This window comes from Vipera berus, assembly GCF_964194415.1.
Source record: "Vipera berus genome assembly, chromosome: 1".
NCBI classification, from domain to species: Eukaryota; Metazoa; Chordata; class Lepidosauria; order Squamata; family Viperidae; genus Vipera; species Vipera berus.
The window spans coordinates 245,704,803-245,722,818 of record NC_138202.1 but is presented as its reverse complement, the minus strand read 5'-3'; the positions used below and the strand labels follow the sequence as shown (position 1 = coordinate 245,722,818).

The 18,016-nt window shown below is 36.6% G+C and overlaps 1 protein-coding gene across 1 annotated transcript in view; it reads left to right on the top strand.

The window, feature by feature from the left end:
• Window positions 1-18,016, top strand: part of EPHA7 (EPH receptor A7) — a 176,002-nt gene that overhangs the window by 146,428 nt on the left and 11,558 nt on the right. The window contains exons 11-14 of the mRNA XM_081314541.1: window positions 3,342-3,527; window positions 4,098-4,159; window positions 5,927-6,136; window positions 7,683-7,832. Of these exons, the coding sequence (XP_081170667.1) occupies window positions 3,342-3,527; window positions 4,098-4,159; window positions 5,927-6,136; window positions 7,683-7,832 (608 nt within the window). The remainder of the gene's footprint in view (window positions 1-3,341; window positions 3,528-4,097; window positions 4,160-5,926; window positions 6,137-7,682; window positions 7,833-18,016) is intronic.

Below are 18,016 nucleotides of genomic sequence, written 5' to 3'. Positions count from 1 at the left end.
AGCTCAAAGTGACTCCCTCTAATTGACTGGGATAAAAGAGGGAGGAAGTAAAGAAGAGAAAACTCCCATCAGAAATTCAAGATTCTGTTTCTATAACCTACTTATATCTATAAAGTATATTCCAGTCAGATTTGTGGAATCTGTTTTCTGACCTTGCCCACCTCAAGGGACTGACATACAAATAAATATTTCTTATTTTGTCCAGAGTTGCAAATTGAAAAGTGCCAGTAGCATAAGTATTTAAAATGAATTTCTTTATAGCTTAACTCAGGAGCCATATTTACCAAAGAATATTAAGAGGGAAATGCTCCAAATACCCTAGATTGATAATCAAGAATGGCTGTCCACTTCATTCATAAAATGTAAGAGTAGAGAACTTCTCTGCGATGAGTGGCACTGAAATTTCTGCACTTTCCTCTGTTATTCTAGTGCAATTGTCCATGGAATAAAAGCTCTTAGTCTTTTGGTGGTTGATGTGCATGTTTGATTTTGATGACTGCACTGTAATTTTCTGCTGACAAGTTTATGGTAGACAGCAGTGCCTATGTACAGTATAATAGGCAATCTCTAGTGTGCTGCTTTTTCTGTTGGTGGCATATGGTTTTTTTGTAATTTTTGTATTGCTGAAGACTAAGCTAAACTATTGAACACTGAGAGCCCGAACTTACAGAACTAAATATTTTGTATGCCTTTCTTTTGGTGGGCTTCTGTAATTAAGGATGATGTTTAAAAATACTTCTTTATTTGGATTTGATAAAAGGCTGAAATTAAATCCTAGCAAGACCAATTTGCTGCTGATTTTGTCTTAGTCTCTAGGCTAATTCTAGATGGAGTTGCAGTCTTCTTGATGAAGCAGGTTTATAATTTGGGTATCGTCTCAGGCATCTGCTGGAATAATATATGGAGGCCCCAGGCTTTGACAAGTGCACAGGTTTGAGCCTTTTTAGAACAGGAAGCCAATATTTAAATTCTACTTCTTTTAACCGCTACGTATAGTTAAGATTGCCTTGAAGACTATTCAGAAACTTTACCAGGTTGTTACAGAGATACTACATCAATACCATTGATGCTGCAATGGTTGTCAGCTTGTTTCTTGGTAAATTCAGGAATCACAGTGCTGATTGTAAAGCCTTATGGTCCAGACTACCTGTAAAGCCTTATGGTCCTGACTACCTCTTTCCTCCCATAAGAATCTAGTTGTTCTCTTTGATCCATCCATCAAGAATGTTCTGGGTTCCTCCTCATTGACAGATCAGGTATAGTGGAAGCAGCCAGCCCTTTTTAAGAACAAGCCAGCATTATCTACAATAAAGTATAGACGTGATCCCTGACAGCCAATAGAAGAAAAGAAGAGAGATCCCTTTGGACAGGAAAAGTTTGGTGTGGCTCTTATGATAAATGGGAGCTATAGGTTAGAAATCTACTAATAGTAGATTTTAGAATTACATTAAGGTTTTTGATATGTAAAATGTGTTGTGTGTGTTTGTAGAATACTTTTTTAGGCCCCAAACTTTTATCTTTCAGCAGAGAAACAAAGACTTAGCCCTTTATTTTATTAAATTTATGTGGCCTCCCATTTCATGAATGTGATTCTGGGTGGTACAGAGTAAAAACAAAACAATAAAAATACATCTTAAAATAACCATAAAAACCATGAATCTAACATGGGAGAGTTTATATATAAAGTGAAATGTGTGCCACCCTAGGAGCATCCATAATTGCTGTGCTGCTGCATTCTGTAACAGTTGAAATTCTGAACACTCATCAAGGGCAGGCATGGGTAGAGTGCATTATAACGGTCCATTCAGGACATGAGCAGCACATGAATAACTAAGCAGAGCCTATCAATTCAGGAAGAGATGCAACTGGTGTACAAATTGAAGATGTGCAAAGGCCATCCTAGCCACAAGCATGAGTTGTTGGTCCAAAAGGAACTTTAAGTTGCATACCAGTTCTGCTTGGGGCAAAGCCACCTGTTCAGTACCAAATGTGGTAAGGTTCTAAATCCAGATAGTCCTTTCAGCTGAAGCCTGTTGTTCTCCAGCTAGACCTCATAGCCTCTAGGCATCAAGACTGAATATTAACAGCATCAGGGGTAGATACGTACAATTAAATATCATTAGCATACTAATGATCCTCATTCCATGGAGGTGGATGATCTCACCCAACAGTTTTGTGTAGATGTCTAACAGGAGTGGAGAAAATACCAAGCCTTGCAAAAACCTGCATAGTAAGGGTCAAGGGTGGGATCTCTTACTCCCAATCAACTGGTACTGACTCCACCGGAAGGAAGAGAACCAGCACAATACAATACTTCCCACTCACTCAATGGAACCAATCCAGAAGGAGACCATGGTCATTGGTATTGAAGACTACAGAGACGTCAAGTAGAGTAAGCACGGATGCACTAACCAGTGCCATCTCCATCACATACCCAGGCCTAAATTTTCACTAAAAGGGATCCAGATAGCCTAGTTTATTAAGAGTCCATTAAAACTGCTACATAAGCACAGTCTTAATAACCTTCCCTAAAAAAAGGAAAATTGAACACTGGATTTAAATTGCCCAGTATGGTGGTATACAGCAATGACCTTTTGAGGACAAGATGAACCAACACCTGCTTAAGAGGTGGAGGAAAGCCCCCCATCACAAGGAAAATTTCACCACTGCAAAAACACATATATGCAATACACACATTATCACCCCAGCAGCCTTGGTTAGTTAGCCAAGCCAGGCAACCTAAGGAGCAGCTTGGCCAAACTCATAGTCATGGCCGAGTCATATATATCCATTTCCTCAGGTGCAATAGGTTTAAACCAGGGGTGTCAAACTGCTGGCCCATGGGCCGGATGTATCATGCCAAAACCGTGCCCATCCCAGTTCTGACAATGGCGAAAAAGTTGCGATATGTCGCAACACGTCACATGACGTTGCGAGTTTGACACCCCTGGCTTAAACCGTTCTTGGATTAACACAGCAAGACTCTGCCTCAAGAATCTCAACAGGTCCTGCACCAAAGTTCTCCTAAAACTAAGAGGGAACAAAATGTGATTGAATTCTTTAAAACTGATCATTTTTCTTAATTTCTTATTTTCTATTGTTGTTCCTTTATGGCTTTTTGCTTGTGCCCAGAATCTCTGGAGCAGGAGAGTGTGACTGGAGGGATGTTTAAAACACTTCCAATTTTTTAAGGTGTTGAACTTTGCTTGGATTAGCTTTTGTCCTCTTACTGGTTTGATTTTCATTTTCCAATATATGAAAACATTGTGCCTTGTTTCTTATCAGTGTGAACTAAAATGATTCTATTGCAAATAAATGTTTGTTTGTTTTTTTAAATTCAGGAGAGTTTGGCGAAGTATGCAGCGGCCGTCTAAAGCTTCCAGGCAAAAGAGATGTTGCAGTGGCCATTAAAACCTTAAAAGTGGGCTATACTGAAAAACAAAGAAGGGATTTTCTTTGTGAGGCAAGCATCATGGGACAGTTTGACCACCCCAATGTTGTTCATTTGGAAGGAGTTGTTACCAGAGGTAAGTTGCAATCAGTTGTGATTTTTGAACAACTTTCCAAATTGTACCTCATTGTTATAAAATTTCCATGGTACGTGGTTCAAATCAGATCATTGTACTACATAAAGTAATGGACTTTTTTTCTCTTTTTATGCATGACTAACTAAAGTGATATTAAATGTATTCTACAGCTTGAGAAAAAAAACTTAAAATTTTTGCATGAAGAAGACATGGCAATGTTTTGTAGCAATTTTTTCCTAGTCAAATTTAACGTTAAATAAAATTTTCAATGTCTTTTCTTATTAAATGAAGTGTCGTTTTTCCAGAGTTCAGTTCACACAGCAGGAGACAGAAGAACACACTGACATTTTGATTTGTATGGTTTAATGTTTTGAGTCATGATCATTTTCTGTACAGAGACATTTAAGGACTTAGTAGATCACAGGAACTATTTTGGAAGCATTAAGAGCAGTCATGCCTCATTATTCATCTTTCAAAGAAACAACATGTTTTATCAAAATGGGGACATTCTGTTCAGATATAATTTCTTTAAACCAAATATGCCTCCCTTTTTCTATTTCTTCCTTTTAGGAAAACCAGTAATGATTGTAATAGAATACATGGAGAATGGAGCACTGGATGCATTTCTCAGGGTGAGTGCCTGAGGGAAACATATATATAGCACTTCAAAAATAAAATATATATGCTACTAATTTAGCATAATAAAACATTTTCAATGTAAAATGAGAACACGCTAAATTTTAAGAGATCTCTGAATGCTCTTGGTAAAATCAGATTAGAAATTAGAAGACCAGACAGGATCAAACAACATTTTTGGCCATCTAAGTGATCCAACATGGCATAGATACAGTGGTTTTGATTAGCATCACACACTAGGACCTGGAGCCATGTTGTGGGAACACAGTAATAGCTTTTCTCCATTGAAGAAAAGACAGTCGTTAAATTAATGCAGAAATAGTTCAAAAATCAAGGAAGCACTTTTTTAAGTTCCCTACATTAGCATTATTTTACATGAGTTTATTGTTTGTGGCAGACAACATATGAAACTTAACTTGGCCCTTAGGAGCATTCATTAATATTAATGAATATGAATAAGATTAATAGCAAAATATATTTCAAGGCTTTTAAAGTACAGTGTTGATTTCACTGCCAACCTTTTCGGCAATTGGTTTTCTGTCAATAATCTCTGCTTATGATTTGCATGTATATGCGTGGATGTGTGAATGTTCTATTTGTGTTAATAGGCTAGATTTATTGTGTCTTTTTCATGGGATTAGCTTGTTCTTTTAATTAAAATATCCAACAGCATGAAATAAAACTTGAGAAAGCAATTCTGCTCAGGTATTATTATGTGAATAAATATGTTTGCTTTGTAAATATGGGAGTGGGTTTTTTTTTAGCTGCAGTGTGGAAAATTGAAGAGATAAGGTTTTTGATAATTTGTGCAAATTTAAAAGTTTCTCATTTGGGATAAAAGAATTTAAAAGGCTGGAATTTTCTGCTCTACTTATTTTGTTCTTTATACAGATTCATCTAGCTACCGTATTTTTATACCCCCCCATTTATTATTGTTATTAATTATGCACAAATGAGTGTATGCATGAATAATTTTTAGTATAAATTTGTATTTCCCCCAAATACTAAAGGTCGTAATGTACAGCTACAAACATGTATATGCTATAGCAGGGGTCCCTGGTACCGGTCTGTGGGCTGTTAGGAACCAGGCCACACAGTTGGAGGTGAGCAGCAGGCAAGCGAGCAAAATCAAAACTATTCCCACCCCCCAGTCTGTGAAAAAATTGTCTTCCACAAAATCAGCCCTGGTGCCAAAAAGGTTTGGGACCGCTGTACTATAGAATGACATATTTCTTCATTATTTTAAATTATTAATTTAATATTTAAATAAATTAATAATTTAAACATTAATTAAATAATTTAGATAAACATCATGCCCACTTCTTTCAAAAAATGATGCTTGCAATGTATGGAATCATATTTTTGAATTGTAGTGTTTCTCCATTTTTAAAACATTTGAACAGTACTATGATGAATGAATGAATGAATGAATGAATGAATGAATGAATGAATGAATGCATGCATGAATGAATGTAAATACACAGATACACCCACAAAGACACACACAAATATACTTACATAACAAGAATTTGTGCACATGCTTTCAGAACATAAAAGCACACATTTCGTTCCTGAAAACACCCCTAAAACGGATACAAACATCACTTATATTCAAAGATCAGCTCTCAAGCCAAAGAAAGTTTTATATACGCCTGTCCGAATGCCATCCTGCATTTAGATTCTAAAAGGTGGAGATTGAACATGCCTACTTTCCTTCCTCTCAGGTACTTTAATCAGCATCTCTCTTTTTGTCTTCATTTCAGAAACACGATGGGCAGTTTACAGTAATTCAGCTGGTTGGGATGTTGAGAGGAATTGCTGCTGGAATGAGATACTTGGCAGATATGGGATACGTACACAGGGACTTAGCAGCACGCAATATTCTGGTTAACAGCAATCTTGTTTGCAAAGTATCGGACTTTGGTCTGTCCAGAGTTATAGAAGATGATCCTGAAGCTGTCTACACCACAACTGTGAGTTGTACACTTAAAAGGAAAAAAACAAAAACACTCCCAATATACTCTAATTTTCATACACAGTAAGATATTAGGTTGGATTTGCCTTGGAAGAGAATGTACTAGATATTTATTAGGAAGGGAGGTTGTGCTTTGTCGGATTTTGTAAATTTTCTTACTTGATAAATATAAAAAACTGCGTACTACAACATCATCACTTATGTTATAAGTAGAACATAAAACAGTCACAAAATATCCACAGATGTTGTAGATCAGACATGTCAAACGTGCGACATCACGTGATGTCACGAGACGTATCGGGACTATTGCCATTTCCGGCAATGGCGTGGGCGTGGCTTCTGGATGACGGCTGCGGGCCGGCAGTTTGACATCTTTGTCGTAGATCATCCAGTGTTCTTTCTGCTTTCCCTTCCCCTTTCTGATTGTTTTTAATTTCTTGGGGAACTGTTTATTCATTCAGACATTTTGTTCTCTGGAAAATGTTTGTATCATCTAAGAACCAGTGGCTTTCTAACTGAAACATCTGTTATTTCCCAAAGATTAGTTCCACTTGAGGGAAACTTCATTTAACTATCCTTGACCATTGTCCTAGACTTAAACTCTTAACAAGTCATCTTCTTAACAAAAGAATTGGTTACTAAATTTATTGTATCACAACACTATGACTACTAATAATGATGATGTGATAAACCTCTACATAAATCCCTCAAAATTGTTTAAAATAGTGGGGGGAGGTTAAACAAAAAAATCAAATTACTTTAATACTGTTTGGGAACTCTCGTAATAGGGGAAGCAGCTGACCATTATTTAAAGTCCTGTTTATGGGATGCATAAGTTGAAGTGCACAGAAGTGGAAGCTGTAGGAGCAGCAGGACAAGGCTCTTCATAAACCATCATAAAGGTCCCAAAGGGATTACTTGTTTTTAGCATTGTTTTGCTTTTCGGAAACCTGTATTCTCTACTGGACACAACTCCCAAGTTTTTTGCTTTTTCATTTATAAAACGAAGCAAGTTTTGAGAAGCAATAACATGGAATAGGGTGAAAAATTTTGATCATCAAGTGTGATTGGGAGGCTTTGCTGCTCTTCCTTCTTAATCAATGGAAAATCTAAGACTTGAGTTGTGTGGATATCAGGAAGGAAAAGTAAGAGGTTATGGCCAATAGTTCCTGGGTTTATCTACTTCTGATCTAATTAGGGGACAATGGTAATAGTGTCGAAAATGTTTGAAATACTATGTACTACCCAACAGACATGCTTGGATATATATGCACCACCACTGAGCTGTGGTAGCGCAGTGGTTAGATTGCAGTACTGCAGGCTAATTCTGCTGACTGCCAGCAGTTCAATCCTCACTGGCTCAAGGTTGATTCAGCCTTCCATCCTTTCAAAGTCGATAAAATGAAGACCCAGATTGTTGGATGCAATATGTTGACTCTTTAACCTGCTTAAAGAGGGCTGTAAAGCACTGTGAAACAGTATATATGTCTAAGTGCTATTGCTATATGCAGTGAGCTTGTTTCAGAAACTTTCTTCTCCCATAGGGTGGCAAAATTCCAGTAAGATGGACAGGTCCAGAAGCCATACAGTACCGGAAATTTACATCAGCAAGTGATGTATGGAGTTATGGAATAGTCATGTGGGAGGTGATGTCTTATGGAGAGAGACCTTACTGGGACATGTCAAATCAAGATGTAAGTTGCCAAAATATAATTATACTGCTTATAATACGATAGAGTTGGAAAAGTCAAACTTACAAGCAAAAATGGCCACGTTATTTTACTCCCAGGAGCACATGAGAAGCTTTAAAGTAATAGCCACATATATTTTATAAATAACTTAATTTATAAGTTACATTTATTTTTCCTATTCTTAAAGTTAGCCTTATTTATTTATTTATTTATTTGATTTGTATACCGCCCTTCTCCCTAAGGACTCAGGGCGGTGAACAGTGACATAAATAACAGAATGCACAAATACAGATATTGAAAACAAATTAAACCCTAATTTTGCCCAAATGCAGAAGATAGTTAACTTAAAACAATAATTACAACAGAACCCGTCAGACCAGACCGGATTGCTCATGCTAACTTTGTAATCATTCGCCAACATAGCACTACAGTTACAGTACCTAGGTATTTTGTTTATGATTGCTTAGTTACTGGCTATGGTACATAATCATAAAATAATTTTTAAAAGGACAGATAGAATTAGAAAACAAAAGGTGTATCAATGATGTTCAAACATAAATGATTTTGTGTACTTTATTTCCTCTGTTAAAAAAACCTGGAAGAAAAATGAAACTTTTTTGTATGTCATTTGAACATTCTTTATACCCAGAAGTTGCTATATTATATTCTACATGCAGGCCAAAATCTTTATGAGTCCTTCGGGAGAAGGGCGGTATAGAAATATTAATAAATTAAATTAAATTAAATTATTTAAATACAGGTTTATGAACATTCTTTTCCCTCAGAGGATATCTTTCTATTTTTTTTAGTCTCCACCTATACTTACATCTCAGTATTTTTGATCCAACAGTTATATTACAAAATTCAAAGAATTAGAAATCCAAAGACAAATTACAGTTTGATGAACACATTAATTCAGAAATTGATTAGTAGGTTACCTGGACACAGAGATCGCAAAATCAACTTCTTATAAGTGCTTCTTTCTTTAAAGCTTTTTGTGAGAATTTTTCTTAGGCATATACGGAAATATTTTTATATTTGGATCACCAACATAGAGAAGAAGCCAAATTCAGTAAATAATACTGAAAATAAATAAATGAAATAATAAATATCTAAAAATTAAAAGAGAGGAAAGGAGAAATGAATAATCTTTCATCTCTCACATTTGTGTTCTATAATTCATTGCAGCTGTCTTTCCATTATCTTCAAAAAAATAATATAATCCATTTATAAATGGAAGAAGAAATATTCTGAAATAAGATAACCTAGTATACACCTTCTTACTATCTTTAGTCATAGGGTTGAAAGTGTCATATTTTTTCCTTTATAAAACATGTACTCCACACCCTAAATCTTAGCCTCAGGCTTGTTTATGCAGGTGTAGATTAGAAGTTGTTTTCATAGGATCCAATATAGGTCTTTTAAAAGGATTTGTTGGTCCTTTTCTATGGATATGAACTCCTTCTATTAATGTTTTTGAAGATGTTTACTCCTTAGAAAAAATGGACTTATATGCAGGTAAGAAAGATTCCTTCATCTTATCAAAACTTTAAGCATAATAGTGCTTGACTTTACGATCAAGATCAGGAAAACTTCTAAACTACAGAATAGTTTGGCCTTCTTTACAAATGAATGGGTGGACTGTTGCAGTTATTGCATTTTTTTTAATGATTGCTATGACATTAGCCCTTCATGCTGTTTTAGTGCAGTCATCTGAAAAACTTTATACTAAGGGCATTCTTATCTCTTATCAGCAGATAAGATTCATGAGGGATTTGTAGAAAGTTTATAGACACACACACACACACAAACACAGGGTTTCTTTTATTTTCTTGAAAATAATGGTTTACTTCCATCAGTGGAATAGATTTACTATAGGGATATTACTGTTAAAAATCCATGAACGAATAGTCTAAAAGAAACATCAGAGCATTTCCATTCTGGTTTGAGCAGTTGGGTATTATAGATGCCAATTGGCAAGAGAAAGGATAAATTGTTTAAATCTAGAAAAATAGGTTGTATGAACAGGCAAGTAAGAAAATTCATGCTTTCTTACCTTATTTAAGCCAGTCATATACAAATCTTGAGCCAGAAAATGAAATTAGAGCATTATGCAGTTTGCTTAGCAGTTTGTACTGTATTTCATTTCATTTACAATATTTGAAGTTTATACTAGTCTATAAAATTTAAGATTAGGAATTTAATAAATATATACCCAGGATTGCGATCACGATATTTTCAATTAATATCCTTCAAGGGTTATGGAAACTCTAGTCCCAAAATTTTGTAAGGTACTACACTGCCTACCTCTGTTACAATGACAGGGTAGTGGCTGAGATGTCATTATATGAAATATTAAAAGATCTAGGCCAGGTTCAAGTCGCCATTTGACCAATAACCTCACAAGATGATTAATTTAGTCACTTTCTTTTACTCTAATTTAATTCACCTGTAGGATCACATGACAGCTAATCCCATATATGTTGCTTTGAGTTTTTTAGAGAAAAGGTGGAATATAAATTATCAGTAAATATCAGAAGGAAATGTAAGAAATAATAAATGCACTTAAAACACTTGAAAAACTGGATTTATATAAGATATCAGTGCATTTTGTTTTCATTTTTATTCATTGGATCACGACCCATCATGAAACACATTAATTAAATTCTATGTTACTATGTAGAGAAATAGGCAGATATAAAAAATAAATGAAATTTCTGTCTCCAAATCAGCAGTCCATTGCAGTGTTTTATATTCTACAAAAATACAGCATATATCCTAAAATAACTTAATTATATATTTATAAAGGAAATAATCAGTTCATTAGTGGGCACTGGACTATGACATTATGTGGTATTACTATTGATTGGCAATATGTGACTATGAATTGGCAAGCCGGAACAAGTGATTAGATGTACAAGTATAAAAAAGAAGAGTTTCTATAATGACATCATACACAGTTTTCATCAGTTCAGCATCATCGGGACTAAGTATGCCTGTGTATGTGACGATATGAAGTGAAATTAAGTTAATTGTTTAATCAATCAATTAAAATTTGTTTCATTGAGGAAATATGTGAGTCACTATGACTCATAGTCGTAACTGAATGCAACGTAATGTAATGTAGATCTTCTGAAAAGCGAACCTGTAAAAAACATCCAGCTTCTTCTGAGTCCATTTATATTAAGCAAGACTGATTTTCTCCCAGGAGAATGGAAAACAGTTGCATATTCATTGCATAAATTTGCTGCTGAATAGCCTTCTTCTCCTGCCTGCTGTTTATCTACAGGCAGGAGTTATTTTTTCCCCCCTCTCCTATTGGAGTGGGAGCAGAACATAAAGCAAGGGAGGGGAAGGGGCTGATTACACAGAAGGAGGGATTTGTCAGCAAAAGTGAAGCCATTGTGGATGTAATATCTGATATGACATCACGTGTTGCATTAAAGTCAGTGCTATTGTTGCAGTCTTGCCATAGTGGTGTTATGTGAGAATCAAATCAGAGTTGCCAAATGCAATTTCATTTCATCTGGAAATAACACTGTTTGTAAGTAAACACTGCTCTGTATAAATAAAGATATGGAGAAAACAATGTTTCTCTTAACAGTTCTTAAAGAGTGAGTGATAGAAATCGAAGATTAGGGTAAGGTTGAATTTTATAAACATTACTTTTATATAAAATCTAAATTATGAGTCATTTCGGCAGAATGAAAGTTGTTAATATTTGACAGGCCTCAGTGTCAAAGATTTCATGGAATGTCAAAATATGGGCAAACAAGTCCTTGGGGCAGAGAAAAAGAAGTATTGACATTCCCAAGATACTCAGTAGAGTTTCATTCCTTTTGACACCTTCTTTCTGTACTAGATTCAACATAAAAGATGTTTGGCAGGAAGATAAGATAGCTGGAAGGCAAAGCTTACCTACCTTAAAAAAAATACCTAAGGAAACTCAAAATCAATATATATATTTTTGCTGAAGTTTTGCATTGAGCTTGTGCTATTTGCTTGTCCCGTAAACAGCTAAATTGTTTCCCAATTATAAAGAAAAAACTAGATTGGGATTATTATAATAAGCTTATAAATAAAATATTTTATGCTTGATGAAAAAGACTTCCAATATTTTAGGGAAGCATAATGTATTTCCTATGCTATATCTACTCTTTTGCAGAAGAACCATTTCCATATTAAGTGATTTGTACTATCTTTTTTAAAATCATTTTTATTTCATTCAAAACATTAAAATACAAACTCCAAAACAAGGCTAAACAAGATTACATTTAAAAAGTGCATACATAAAACAAACATATAACAAAACAAACATACATAATCCACCCCAGTTGAATACTGATAAATATATTTCTAAGATAATATCCCCCCTTCATGGATTACTGCCTTGTCGTGGCGAAGGGGCTTGCATAATTCAATGAAGCTATGAGCTATGCCGTGCAGGGCCACCCAAGACGGAAAGGTCATAGCAGAGAGTTCTGACAAAACGTGATCCACTGGAGAAGGAAATGGCAACCCACTCCAGTATCTTTGCCATGAAAACCCTATGGACAGTACCAAAAGGCAAAACGATATGACGCTGGAAGATGAGCCCCTCAGGTCGGAAGGCGTCCAATATGCTACTGGGGAAGAGCAGAGGGCTAGTACTAGTAGCGCCAGAAAGAATGAAGCGACTGGGCCAAAGCCGAAAGGACGCTCAGCTGTGGATATGTCTGGTGGTGAAAGGAAAGTCCGATGCTGTAAAGATTTTTTCTCCATAGGAACCTGGAATGTAAGATCTATGAATCAAGGAAAGCTGGACATGGTCAAACAAGAGATGACAAGACTAAACATTGACATCTTAGGTATCAGCGAACTAAAATGGACAGGAATGGGTGAATTTAATTCAGATGACCATCAGGTATACTACTGCAGGCAAGAATCCCTCAGAAGAAATGGAGTGGCCTTCATAGTCAATAAAAAAATAGGAAAAGCAATACTGGGATACAATCCTCAAAATGACAGAATGATCTCAGTTCGAATCTAAGGCAAACCATTCAATATCACAGTAGTCCAAGTCTATGCCCCAACCACCGGTGCTGAAGAGGATGAAATTGACCGGTTCTATGAAGCCCTACAGCACCTTATAGAACTAACACCCAGAAATGATGTCCTTATCATCATGGGGGATTGGAATGCTAAAGTAGGAAGCCAAAAGATAACTGGAATAACAGGCAAGTGGCCTTGGAGTACAAAATGAAGCAGGGCACAGGCTGATAGAATTTTGTCAAGAGAATACGATGGTCATAGCAAACACTCTTTTCCAACAACCCAAGAGACGGCTTTACACATGGACATCACCAGACGGTCAACACAGAAATCAGATTGACTATATGCTCTGCAGCCAAAGATGGAGAAGCTCTATACAGTCAGTAAAAACAAGACCAGGAGCTGACTGTGGCTCAGACCATGAGCTTCTTGTTGCAAAGTTTAGGCTTAAATTAAAGAAAGTAGGGAAAAGCGCTAGGCCAGTCAGGTATGAATTAAATCATATCCCTGTTGAATATACAGTAGAGGTGACAAATAGATTTAAGGAATTAGATCTGATAGACAGAGTGCCTGAAGAACTATGGACAGAGGTTCGCAACATTGTACAACAGGTAGCAACCAAAACCATCCCAAAGAAAAAGAAATGCAAGAAAGCAAAATGGCTGTCTGAGGAAGCTTTGCAAATAGCTGAGGAAAGGAGGGAAGCGAAAGGCAAGGGAGAAAAAGAAAGATATGCCCAATTGAATGCAGAATTCCAAAGAATAGCTAGAAGAGATAAGAATGCCTTCTTAAATGAACAATGCAAAGAAATAGAAGAAAACAATAGAATAGGGAGGACCAGAGATCTTTTCAAGAAAATTGGAGAGATGAAAGGAACGTTTCATGCAAAAATGGGCATGATAAAGGTCCAAAATGGCAGGGACCTAACAGAGGCAGAAGAGATTAAGAAGAGGTGGCAAAATTACACAGAAGAACTATACAAGAATGAGCTTAACGTCCCTGATAATCACAATGAGGTGGTCACTGACCTCGAGCCAGACATCCTAGAATGTGAAGTGAAGTGGGCCTTAGAAAAGCTGAGCAACAACAAAGCTAGTGGAGGTGACAGTATCCCAGCTGAGCTATTCAAAATCTTAAAAGACGATGCAGTAAAAGTGCTACACTCAATTTGCCAGCAAATTTGGAAAACTCAACAGTGGCCACAGGATTGGAAAAGATCAGTTTACATTCCAATTCCAAAGAAAGGGAATGCCAAAGAATGTTCAAACTATCGCACCATTGCACTCATTTCTCATGCTAGTAAAGTTATGCTTAAAATCCTACAAGCTAGACTCCAGCAGTATGTGGATCGAGAACTACCAGAAGTACAGGTAGGATTTCGAAGAGGCAGAGGAACCAGAGATCAAATTGCCAACATACGCTGGATCATGGAGAAAGCTAGAGAGTTCCAGAAAAACATCTACTTCTGCTTCATTTTACTATGCTAAAGCCTTTGATTGTGTGGATCATAAACTCTGGCAAGTCCTTAAAGAGATGGGCATACCAGACCATCTTATTTGTCTCTTGAGAAACCTATATGTGGGCCAAGAAGCAACAGTGAGAACTGGACACAGAACCACTGATTGGTTCAAAATTGGGAAAGGAGTCTGGCAAGGCTGTGTACTGTCGCCCTGCCTATTTAACTTATATGCAGAGCATACCAGACCATCTTATTTGTCTCTTGAGAAATCTATATGCGGGCCAAGAAGCAACAGTGAGAACTGGACACGGAACCACTGATTGGTTCAAAATTGGGAAAGGAGTCCGGCAAGGCTGTATACTGTCGCCTTGCCTATTTAACTTATATGCAGAGCACATCATGAGAAAGGCAGGGCTAGATGAATCAAAAGTTGGAATTAAGATTGCCGGAAGAAACATCAACAACCTAAGATATGCAGATGATACCACTCTAATGGCAGAAAGTGAAGAAGAACTAAAGAGCCTCTTGTTGCGGGTGAAGAAGGAGAGTGCAAAACTTGGGTTGAAACTAAACATTAAGAAAACCAAGATCATGGCATCTGGCCCTCTCAATTCCTGGCAAATAGATGGGGAAGAAATGGAGGTAGTGACAGATTTTATTTTCCTGGGCTCCAAGATCACTGCAGATGGGGACTGTAGCCAAGAAATTAAAAGACGCTTGCTCCTTGGGAGGAAAGCCATGGCAAATCTAGACAGCACACTAAAAAGCAGAGACATCACCCTGTCAAAAAAAGTGCGTATAGTCAAGGCTATGGTCTTCCCAGTTGCAATGTATGGCAATGAAAGCTGGACCATAAGAAAGGCTGAGCGCCAAAGAATTGAAGCCTTTGAACTATGGTGCTGGAGAAGACTCCTGCGAGTTCCTTGGACTGCAAGGCGATCAAACCGGTCAGTCGTAGAGGAGATCAACCCTGACTGTTCTTTAGAAGGCCAGATCCTGAAGCTAAAACTCAAATACTTTGGCCAACTAATGAGAAGGAAGGACTCACTGGAGAAGAGCCTAATGCTGGGAAAGATTGAGGGCAATAGAAGAAGGGGACGACAGAGAATGAGGTGGCTGGATGGAGTCACTGAAGCAGTAGGCGTGAGCTTAGATGGACTCCAGAAGATGGTAGAGGACAGGAAGGCCTGGAGGAACATTGTCCATAGGGTCGCGATGGGTCGGACACGACTTCGCAACTAACAACAACAACAAGATAATATCTTCTCCCACCTTGTGAAGCAGGCGCACAATTTATACATTTCTACAACACTATTTACTCAACTCACTTAGCCTAACATCTATCTAGTATATGAAAACATAGATAACAGTAAAACCAGCAGCTAGTCACAGCAATCATTGTCTCTAGTCTGTCCAGGTTCAAATATCCTTGATTAATTATTAATAATAAGGCTTTTTCTTAAGTTATGAAATGGGATATTTTCTAACAATTGAAATTATTTCCCCAAAATCCTAAGTCTCTGTTGTGTGTATCTCCACAGCATTTGTTGTACAAAAAATTTCCTATAAATTGTAACATAATGTCTCTTTAACATTTGATTTATACTATCTTAAGAGTGTCTCCAAGCCATTGCTGTGATGAGACACTAGTGGCTGGATGAGAGTGTAAGAGCCTACAGATTAGTAGTGTGGAAAAGGCCAAGGTTTCAAAAACTATATCAGAATATTCAAAAACCATTAAATAAATCCACTTTTATTATTCATATTCTGTGAAATTTGTAATAGATAAAATTAGCAATTCTCTTAATTAAATTGCAATGGAAAATGGATTTCTGCTGTACATTACAGTAGCAATCTTTATTTTATCTGAGTAGAAATCTTTTCTTAAAGAAAATATAGTAATGAAGGGAAAAAGCATTTCCATATTGGCAGATATTTTATTCCAATAAAAAAGTCTAAAGATTTCCTGAGTGGTTGATTTTGAAGTATTATTAATTAACTCCAACTAAAGCTACATTCATTCAAACTTTACCTTGATTTAGCAAAATAATGCTACCGGTAGTTTTGTCTAATTTATATTGCAGTTCTGTGAAAAAGGTGTTCATTCCCTTTTATTTGCTTATCTTTACCACTAAATGTTATCACAGCTTCATGTGGGCCCTAGTAATATATAGATGGAGTCTGAATCAACAAGTAAAAAAAAACATTTTAGTGGTTCTTTGATTTATTTCAAAAAGTCATTTCAAAATATGAAGTGCCATTTAGAAAAAGAAATCATTTCATTCCCATTTAATCAATGCAATTAAAACGTTAACTGGGACATGTTTTGAAAGTACTCAGTAAACATTCAGGTCTGATTAGGGCCAGCCTACACTATAAAAGTTTTGGATCCCATCTTCTTTGCTTTTTCACCACACAGATTAAATGTGTGGTGAAACCAGATACTGAATCTAAAGGAGTGATTACTTTTTGGGACAGACACTTCACGTTATGCTTGTGAAATAAGTTAAACAAGCATCCAAGTTTGCTGTTAGGTGTTCACTAAAACTGTTTTTATGTTTCAGTAGAATCCACATGAATTTCTGATAATATTCAGTGGTATAAACATTCAAACACAGCTGTAATAAATGAAAACTTTATTTATGCATTATGTAATTCACATTTTCACAAGTGCAAAAGAGACTTATTGCCATGCTATCCTGATTGGATAATTTTCACAGTAGGTAGAAAAGAAGACACATTTGAAGTATTGGCTCACAGGGCCAAGCCGAGAAGCCTATTGATGCCTCACCAAGTTATTTTTCCATTACCCCATTATCTTCCTTTAGTACTCTACTATCCATGCCCAGTAACCTGGACTGCATTAATACTTAAGTTTTTTTGCCAGAAGCTTCCACTTAGTATTTCCTTCTTCCCTTGGATTCCCCATCCACAAGGTCCTTCTGTATAGGTCCTTCATCAATTTCCAACAGCCCTTCCATTCTGACAAGTGCCTGTGATGTTACTGTATTAGGAAGATGGTTGCAAAGTTGAAATATTTTTGTTAGACGTCTGTGATACAAATGTATTGCTGAGTGTACATCATGGGTTTTGGAGTGCTGCTTGGGAGGTTCAATTTTGCTAATGATTTTGAAGGAGTTTCTGTCTGGAATTACTTGGAATTCCTTTTTTCTTCTGTTTTACTTTTTTCCCCCTTCTGCTCTCAATCTTCATGTCTTGTCTTTTTCTTTTTCTTCACATTCCTCATGCCACTCTTGCAATATCCTAGAGCTTGGCTTAACATCCTTATTCTCTTTTCCCATATACAACTTTTAACTATAATAGTCCTTGACTTGCAACTGGTCCTTTAATGACCATTCAACATTTCAAGAATTTCCATAAAAGCTACTTACAACCTGGGTTTGAAGTTCTGATGGCCGGTACGCCCCCTGTCACATGATTCCATTCGGGTACTTGGCAACCAGCCTACATTTATGGCCATTCGCATCATTGCTGGGTCATGTGACCAGCATTTACTTCTGGTTTCCATAAAAAAAACCATAGCAAACAATCTGCTCAATGAATGACCACAGCTTTCGCTTTATGACCACCCCAAAAAGATAAACTTGGTCGTAGTCATGAGATGGCCCACTGAATCATCATCATGACTTAGGACTGTAATTCTAGACTTGATTACAGTCATAAATGGAGCAGTATC